General features: G+C 41.0%; 1 protein-coding gene across 1 annotated transcript; it reads right to left on the minus strand.

The window, feature by feature from the left end:
- Window positions 1–1,644: 1,644 nt before the first annotated feature.
- On the minus strand, window positions 1,645–7,532 carry ggt1a (gamma-glutamyltransferase 1a). The gene is made up of 12 exons (XM_086076860.1): window positions 7,366–7,532; window positions 7,147–7,277; window positions 6,980–7,069; window positions 6,415–6,607; window positions 6,030–6,190; window positions 5,766–5,915; window positions 5,235–5,371; window positions 3,120–3,307; window positions 2,585–2,712; window positions 2,277–2,389; window positions 2,087–2,200; window positions 1,645–1,990 (listed from the first exon to the last, which is right to left on the minus strand). The coding sequence occupies exons 1-12, from the start codon at window positions 7,530–7,532 to the stop codon at window positions 1,844–1,846; spliced, it is 1,719 nt and encodes a 572-aa protein (XP_085932986.1). The 3' UTR covers window positions 1,645–1,843.
- Window positions 7,533–9,821: the final 2,289 nt, after the last annotated feature.

Genomic DNA, 9,821 nt, shown 5'->3' on the forward strand with positions numbered 1-9,821 from the left:
AAATAATGTAGGCAGGGCATTTTGACCTGGACATCTTGGTACAGTTTGAAGAGGGCATTTCAACAGCCAGCTCGGAACGTTAATTTCCCTCTCTACAAACAATCCAGGACACTGATTAAATTTACAGCAGTTTTAATTTTAGACTTCTTTTTTTTGTTTCCTGTTAAGGTTCATTTCAATCATTCTGACACCCAATTGTGCCTTTAAATAGTTGCAGTTTTTAAATACTGTTTGTGTGGCTTGTACTTAAAAGAAAAAAAAAACATCAAAAAGTTATTTTACTGTGTGTGCATGAACAGGACCATTCAAAAGTAATATTGTGATGGTTAAGCATGAAATACACCATATGTCATTTGCTAGCAAGCTTCACATGTTATTTTAATGGTTTCGGCTACATGCTATTTACAGTACAAACCTCAATTGCAAGGAAGTTGGGACGATGCGTAAAAAAAACTGAATTCAATGATTTGCAAATATTTTTTAACTTAAATTCAATTGAACACACTACGAAGACAAGATATTTTATGTTCCGACTGTTTCCTTTTCTTCACAGAAGTTACCCATGCCATGGGCACTAACACACGGCCATAACATCACAGATGCTGGCTTTTCAACTTGGTGCTGATAACAACATGGATGCTCCTTTTCCTCTTTGGCCCGGAGGACATTAAGTCCATAATTTCCCAAAACAAATTGGAATGTTGACTCGTCAGACCACAGCACTTTCCCACTTGTTGTGACTTTATGTATTGTATGTCCCTGCGTATATATACAGTAACCTCACCGCCACCATGAGCCACTCATGTTGACATCAGCTACTCAAGGAACCGTTTATCTCCTCAAAATTACCAAAACTTCACCATGATGGTGGCCACTGGCCAGTTTCTAAATTGCTTCATTAACGATTGGTTCTTGCTTACGTTTCCAATCCAAATGTAATAATAATTGTTCACAATCATTGTTTAAAAAAAAAAAAATAATAATTTGACTATTGGAAGACTTTAATGACAAGGCTGGTCACAAAGAGCATAAAAACAATGTGTTTTATAAAAAATATATATACAGATGTTTTCAGGATCGACAATACATCAATTTAAAAGCTAATCTATATAAAACATGTACAATTTATTGTAAAGTAATAAGTTAATGCTTCTGTTTGTGGTAAAGAAAGAACATGGTTATCTGTCTTTAGACACTCAGGATAACATTACAGATCTGATGGCAGACATTTAACAACCTGAGTTGTCTTTATTTTATGAAGAGAAGCTGCTTGCAAGTCTGGTTTTATAACCACTTGCAGCGTTAGATGTCTACCAATAAAAAAAAAATTAATAATAATAATAATAATAAACATTTGTCCAACATTCATTGTCAGTTATTTTGAGCAACACTTCACAACTTGTCACATTTCAACTCAACATATTCTATAACTGTATTTTCCATTATCATCATTTGAGATGTGTATTTTGAATATATATATATATATATATATATATATATATATATATATATATATATATATATATATATATATATATATATATATCCAAATCAAGTAAGCTTTACTCACCATCTTTTCCAAATATTGAAAACATCACCACCATCCTCTCACTTAAATACTGAAAAACATCAGTGGCAGTTTATAATAAACGTTTCATAACAAATGCAACTTCTTACTTCATCAAACAAAGTAAAAAAAATAAAAAATACCGAACTAAAAAGGCAGCAATGCTGGATATGTATAGTTTGTCTCACAGAGGTATTAAAACTGAGTCATTCCTTGATATGTTTTTTTTTTGTTTTGTTTTGTTTTTAGGGAGGGGCGGGAGTTCTGGAACCACATTCAGTATCCGGCAGGGTATCCTCCTTTCCTGGGGTCCGATTCTGCGCAAAGATGCTCTCCCTGTCGCATGACCACCTGAACCACAGAATCTGGATTCTTCTGCAGGTGCGTTACGTGGTTCTTCCAGATCAGGCCTTCTAAGATCCTCTGGTAATCACACACAGGCACGCAAGTCTCACCATGTGCGGTTGAGCAAGTGGTTGTAGGTGATTACCATTTTGCAATTCGCATCGCATCCCTCACCTTTTCAAAGTCCTGCTCCACTACTGTCATATTTGGATTGAGCTGATTGTGCACTCGCGGCTCAGTCACCGCCTTTCTCAAGTCGTACTTAAAAAACAAAGAGTTGAGGATGACCTGTGCACGGGACAAAAAAGGGACATGCAAGTTGAAAAAAGTAAATAAATGAGACTGCATGGGGGAGTGGTCTTACCAAGGCAGTAGCTGTGGTGATTTTTGTGCCCCCAGATGCTCCGACAACCATTTTAACTCTTTTGTCTTTATCAAAGATGATTGTGGGACACATGGAAGACAGAGGCCTCTTTCCTGTAACAGATGAACACAATGTGAACAAAGGTTTATTACAGAATGTCTCCCTCAGCTTCCCGGAGAAAACAAAAGCACAAAAAGTGTACAAGGACAGTCGTTGTCAACAACTGAGCCCCGTAAGTCCTTCGTAGCGACACGCTACAGTAGCGCGCGCACTCCATGATAAAGACTTAATGAGGACGCTGGTCTCACCTGGTTGGATGAAGTTGTTAGGTGAAGGAGGTATTCCAAAACCATTGGTTATGTACGGAGAGCTGAAGTCATCCATTTCATCGTTGAAGATGATTCCAGTTGATTGAGACATGACTTTTGACCCAAAGCTGGATGCACAAAAAAATAAGCATAAATTGAGCAACAAGCCCAACATTATTCATACATTGGCCACATTTTGATTATTATTTTTTTATGGATGTCTTTTGGCTAGAAATGTATATTTTCATATCCGTCCTTAAGAAACGCACATGCTCTAAATTTGCAGTTGATCAGAATGTGTCAGATTATGCAAATGATTCCTCCAAAATTGTCAGCTGTCACAACTTCCCAGTGTTTTCTTAATTCCGCCTAAAAGTTATTAATTCAACCATGTGAAATTCTGTATAACTATGTAAAATGTTGGTATTTACTGCATGTTCTACAAATCTATGGGCACAGAAACACTCGGTTGACAATGTAGGTCAAGTAGAAGTGAATGTTTGGATTTATTCCGACAGGCAGATAAGAATCTTACTATAGATTAATGGTGCTGGTGGCTGCCACGGCGCTTCCGTCTTCAGCTATCACCGACAGATGAGCTGTTCCGTGGTTGTCTGGGACAAAATAATCCGGCTCATAGTACATGTCGGGATGAGTGGTGTCGTCTGTAATTTTCTTCCTTATGCCTTCGGCGAAGAAGGCCGATGTCATGTTTTGGATAAGCTGAGAAGAGACAAACAATTGTCGCAGTTAAAGACTACGACGGAAGCAATAGAGCAATAGAATTCTCAATCGGATCAATGTCAAAATCAATCCTCTGATTTGTTGTCATAAAAACATTTTGTATGTTTGTGTTCAGGGTTTTGACATTAACACCCGCCAACACATCAAATGCATATCAATTTCGGCATTGTGGTTAACGCCACCAATCCAACGCGCCATACGACCGATGTCAGTTTGGTCCGCATTGCCGGCAGTAAGTCGAATTTGTTTCCTGTGAGGGTTGGACTCCGCCAAGGTTGCCCTTTGTCACCGATTCTGTTCATAACTTTTATGGACAGAATTTCTAGGCGTAGCCGAGGCGTTGAGGGGGTCCGGTTTGGTGGCCTCAACATTGCATCTCTGCTTTTTGCGGTTCGCGACCGAGTGTGAAGCGGTTGGGATGAAGATCAGCACCTCCAAATCCGAGACCAAGGTCCTCAGTCGGAAAAGGGTGGAGTGCCCTCTGCGGGTTGGGGATGAGGTCCTGCCCCAAGTGGAGGAGTTCAAGTATCTTGGGGTCTTGTTCACGAGTGAGGGTAGGTTAGAGCGGGAGATCGACAGGCGGATCTGTGCAGCGTCTGCAGTGATGCGGACGCTGTATCGGTCCGTTGTGGTGAAGAAGGAGCTGGACCGAAAAGCAAAGCTCTCGATTTACCAGTCGATCTACGTTCCTGCCCTCACCTATGGTCACGAGCTGTGGGTCGTGACCGAAAGAACAAGATCCCGGATACAAGCGACCGAAATGAGTTTCCTCCGCAGGGTAGCCGGGCTCTCCCTTAGAGATAGGGTGAGAAGCTCGGTCATCCGGGAGGGACTCAGTGGCGAGCCGCTACTCCTCCGCGTTGAGAGGAACCAGTTGAGGTGGCTCGGGCATCTGGTTCGAATGCCTCTTGGAAGTCTCCCTGGGAAGGTGTTCCGGGCATGTCCCACCGGCGGGGACGACCCAGGACACGCTGGAGAGACTACGTCTCTCGGCTGGCCTGGGAACGCCTTGGGATCCCGTCGGAGGAGCTGGCTGATGTGGCTGGGGAGAGGGAAGTCTGGGCTGCCCTGCTAAAGCTGCTGCCCCCGCGACCCGACCCCGGATAAGCGGTGGATGGATGGATGGATAAAATAAAATGCTAGCTAATGTTGTGTTTTAAAAGTAAACTCTAGCTAATGTGTTTACAAACTGCAATAAACAAACCTCCAGACTCTACCCCTTACATTTGTGAGGAATCGAAGTCTTTCTTACATGATTTAATTTGTCTATTGTCCTGGGTGGATGAGAAAACTTGGAAGTGAACTAATAGGGTTAAAGAAACTTTAGAAAGAAGACACAAAAAAGTAACACTTTCTTACAACAGGGCTGACTACCTGATTAACATTATTTATGTGTTTGCGCACTGTGCACATTTAAAAAGCCTGTAAATGTAGTTCAAATAAACTTTAGTATGCCATAGTTAGTCAGCTTTAATCATATTTGCGATGAGCGTACTTCTTGTGTATACTGCGATACCTAGCATAGCTATTGGCAAGATGGTTTGAACTCGAACTTGCTAAAATTTTGTTTTTTCTTTACATCTTTTATTTACTTATGTACCAAATGTGGTAAAAAGGAATCTTGGACGTCTATAGGCGTCTGTGGCAGTGAATGTGTTAACAACATTGTGGCTAGTGAAAATGCTCTGTCGATGTGTTTCAGTAATGTTTCGGTATCATCTTTCCTGGTTTTCTTCAGTCAAGTAAAAATTTACTATTTGCTCGTCACGACCCATTATGGCTCCATGCTATTTATATTAGCATTTGCTTGGTAAAAATCAAACAAAAAAAACGATAGTCTCCTTAAGAGGACAATTGCCACTCATTGAAATATCAGCTTGTGAAAGGCAACGAGTTGAAGGCTTACATCTGTGATATTGAGGAAAAGCGGGTCCCCGAGTCGGCTCCTCTTGGCGTAAGCAAAACGGAAAGCCTCTATGATGCGATGATACGTTAGGGTTTTCCTCTCGGTGGTGGAAACACTCGTGTCTGTGAAGTTGTACCCTGAAAAATATCCACAGAGACAAAAGTCTGCACTGAATAAACAATCACCTTTTCTTGGCCATATTTAATGAGGCTTCTCCCTCAATGTGTGAAAAGCCAATAGTATACGCATCCGCACATTGGCACATTATGAAAGTGTTCACTCGAGTCAAACAACATGGATGACCCAGAAAGAAAGAAAGAAAGAAAGAAAGAAAGAAAGAAAGAAAGGAAGGAAAAAAATGGATGAAAACCGTATACATTCAATTTAACTCGAAGTGGATTCTCATTCCAACACAAACTTGAGCAGTTGCTTCGTTTTCTGTGACCAAACAGAAGGACCGACCACGAGGAAAGCTGCCGTCCTTCCTTGTGCATGACTGCACAAGAGCTTGGCGAAGGCCAGGCTGCTCACCATTGACTATGTTGAGAATGAGCGCCAACACTGGGCCACTGGAGGGGGCGTCTGGCACATACATGGCGTATTCCCCAACACTCAGCTTTAAGGGGTTTTCATTCAGTACTGGCTGGTACTCCAATAGATCATCCAAGGTGATAATCCCACCTAAAATATTGATAGAGGAACATTCAATTGATAATGAGTAATTATCCTGCCTCGTGTTTTGCCAGTTGTGCATACGCATGTTTTTTTCATTTGTTATCGATAATTAAACCAGACCTGCTGCCTGGATGTCATCCACGAGTCTCTGTGCCATTGAGCCGTTATAGAACACGCTAGGACCCTCTTCTGCTATTCTCCGGTATGTGTCTGCCAGCTTTGGGAATCTTACGATGTCGTTTTCTCTGAGAATGTTTTTTTGTGAATCACAAAACACTTCACTGTAAGATGAGAGGAGAGGAAAACACGTTTAGTATAGAAAAGTTCAATAAAAGTCAAACAGGACTTGGATGCACAAAACGAATCACAGCCAAAGGACGTCTTGCTCAACGTCGCTTTAAATATCACAAGTTATTATACAGTATGTTCTCTAAAAAACAACGCAGCTAGCATTCCAGAATTAGCGCGCCACTATTTATGTCGGCTGGCGCCACATTATCCTCACCAGAGGTTAGCGTTTCCTTGAATGAAATCCTTGCTTTTAAAGATGGCATGAGCCAAGGCTTTCCCGATCGGAAAGCCTTCACGGGCCAAGGCGATGCTTGGCTCAAACAGTTCTTTCCATGGCAGCCTGCCATGTCGCTTGTGTGCCATCTCATAGCCGCGGATCTCCCCGGGGATGGCGATGGACAGTCCACCTGTTATGTACAAACATTATTAGCGTTTTGAATATCATGGCTGTTTTTTTTGTACCATTACGTAACATCATTACCGTACCAGCCATATTGTCGATTAAGTCCTCAGCCAAGTGCCAGGAAGAAAGAACACGCCATTTTGGATATCCTCTAATTTACTCTTTGTTTTGTTAAATTGCTGCTTTTGATTAATTCATTGGCAGGTTATACTGCCCACAAGGCTGAAGTGGTCGTTTCCATCCATCCTATACGTCCTGTCACAGGATGCCCAAATAAATAGCACTATTCCAAACCACATTGTGGCCAGTTGTGCCACTTTGTTGAAAACGTGGCCACCGTAAAACTCGACTGACCCCATTTGACTTGTGATCGCACCTGTACGGGAAAGTTGTGTGTTGTTGCCAAACATGTCCTCAGTGGCGTTCTTGGGTGCCGTCTCCCTTGCGTCAATGGTTTCTACTCTCCCTGTTGAGTAGAAAATGCGGTCAGTTTTGCTCACGAAACGTCACTTTGATTTTTAGAAAATAATGAGTCGCACCCACCCGAAGAAGCATTGTAGATGGCAAAGAAGACCCCTCCTCCGATGCCCATGCTGTGTGCATTAAAAAGGCCAACGCAGAGCAAGGCAGCAATAGAGGCATCCACCGCTGAACCGTTTTTCATCAAAATGTCCCTACGGACATGGGAGAACTTCATATTTATGTATGCACTCGTACAAACAGACTATAAATAGCACATTTGATAAACAAACACCTCCTTACCTTCCAACTTCGGAACACTTTCCAGCATCAGCAGCGACAGCGGCCCTTAAGTACAAGTGGCCTGAAGGGGGAGTCGTGTTTTTCTTCCCCATGCCTACGAAGAGCAGCAGACCCACGACAACCCCAAAAATGACCACCAGACCAGCAATCAGAGGTTTTGCGACCATTTTCCTGTGAATCAGACAACAACGATCATTCATTGTCAGACAGAATTTGGTGACAGAGACAGGCCCGAGATGCTACACGCGGCACTTTAACCCCATCATCGAGTCACCTTATTTGATATTGTGTATTTTGTGCTCTTTATTCTTATACTTTTGATCCTCTTTTAAATGTAATGCTGCTCATTTGCTCCCAAAAACATATTTTAAAAAAACTTTTTTATTTTAAATATTGCCTTGATCCCAAAAACGTATGTATAGGTTTTTTTGTTGGGGGAGTTTTTTGTGTGTTAGAGCATATACAGAAGGCTTTGATGCAGCCTCTGACCTGAAGAGGTCGCTTAAAGCAATGGTACTTATAACAAAAAAATGGCCAGAAGGTGGCAACAGAGTATAAGAGATCAACCAGGGCCATTTTGCAACAAGCTTTTTTCCCCAGTGTTTTGAACTTAGCTATATTCTAATGCTAATTACTGCAAAACTGAAACAAATATACAATTTTTTCCTGATGAAAGAAGAGACTCTAATCTTTCTTTTGGTGGGGTCCATGTCTTATAGCAATAGAAGAAAATATTCTGTGGGCCTTGCAAAATCTGTCAAAATCCAGTAAAACAGCCCGGGAGCAAAGGGGGTTGCTTCAGTGAAAATGGCTGGGAGTGAATGAGTTGCCTATAAGGGATAAATAAAGTTAGATTTAATTGATCAGATGTGCTGTGTGAAATGATAGCAGAACGTTTATTTACCTTAATCAAAGATAGATCTACAGAATTTAATTAAATTCAACAGTTCCGGTTTATAATCCTGTGACAATCTTGACCAAAATCAAGCGTCATTATTTTGTATAACTATTGGTAGACTGTGGTATCAGATCTCAGTAGATGTGCAAGTGTACCTTATGTGCTGGCCCATGAATGCATCAATGCCATCATTGAAAACATTTAATCTTCGTTTTGAAGTCAAAACGAAGATAAATGGCATCTGCTCACAAATGCAGCTTTTCCTTTGTGTCATTTCCTCAGCCAACAGAAGCATGCTTGCGATGTCACAGTCATTTTCGCGCTGATTCTGTTCTCATCACGCGCCAAGTCATACATGTTACGCTGCATCCTTCAGCCCTGCCAGGATTTATGACGCAAGCTTCTCAACAGCATATTCCCTTACGTGTTACCTCATCTATTCCCCGTTTGTACCTCATGCTGCTGTTGTTGCTGCTTTGATTGCATCCACGAGCAAATCTAATCACAATGGTCCTGTTCTGAATCTTCCAGGTTCAAAGTCTGCCACAGAAATGCCAAGGATCATTCAAGAGTGCAATTCGACATGAGCGTTACAGATGACCAAACTTCTCATTTGCCTCTTTTGTGCACATACCTCTGTCAAATGTTAGACCTTTTCTTTCCTCCACATGAAATTACAAATAATCCACACACAAAATACAGAAACATGCACAATTGCACTTGCTGTGTAAATTATAGTTGTCCTGACTCCTGAGGCAAACTGTAGCTACAATTTAAGTGACTCCTAAAGACATTATATTTAAAATAGCCAATAGCTCTCTCTTGATGATCAACTTACATATAGAACCGATAAAATAACCTTTCTGTCAGCCTTTCTTGGTACGATTTTAGTGGTATGTCTTGTTTTCGTGGTGATTGCTAAAACATTTTGTTTTATTTCAAAGTAGCCTACTCTGACGTTGTCTCTCAACATGCACGCAAACTTCTTACTAAAACCTTTCCAAGAGCAGTGATTCTCAACTGTTGTCACCCCGGCACCCGTGTTTCCCTTTTGTTGCAAAGTTGTGAACGACCCACTTTAATAAAAGTTAACTAAATGGAGTGTACTTTGTATAGCGCTTTTAATTGTGGAGCTAAAAAAACAACAACAACAAAACAACGCTTAATAAGAACAAAACATGTTTTGATTAAAATAGCCAACACATTTATTGACAATTCCGAACATCCGGACATTCCTGATATTTACATAATTCTTCATTTCCGTGGCGTATTGTATTGCTTTTGCCTATGACAGGCATATTGTTATAGTAATCAAAAAATATTTTATTACATTTTCAAATCTAAGCGTCCTTTCACCGAGGATAAATGCTGCATTCCATGAACTCTGACCCACTCGGATTGTGTCAATTCTGACCTCAAAACTTTCGAGGCAAATATAATTATGACATATGCTCACGTGACACAACGTGATTTGGAATGACTGTGTTAAGAACAACAACGAATGTATCGGAATCAGCCTGTTTTGTTGTTTATATTTGCCTCAAACGCTTTGAGAGCA

This window comes from Leptonotus elevatus, chromosome 5, assembly GCF_054856555.1.
Source record: "Leptonotus elevatus isolate MCC_2025b chromosome 5, RoL_Lele_1.0, whole genome shotgun sequence".
Classification (NCBI taxonomy): Eukaryota; Metazoa; Chordata; class Actinopteri; order Syngnathiformes; family Syngnathidae; genus Leptonotus; species Leptonotus elevatus.

Coding starts and splice junctions, on each gene's coding strand:
- ggt1a (XM_086076860.1), bottom strand. CDS start 7,532: ATGGTCGCAAAACCTCTGATTGCTGGTCTGGTGGTCATTTTTGGGGTT. Junction 7,070..7,146: donor CATCTACAATGCTTCTTCGG/GTGGGTGCGACT, acceptor TCTACTCAACAG/GGAGAGTAGAAACCATTGAC. Junction 5,372..5,765: donor CATTCTCAACATAGTCAATG/GTGAGCAGCCTG, acceptor GATATTTTTCAG/GGTACAACTTCACAGACACG.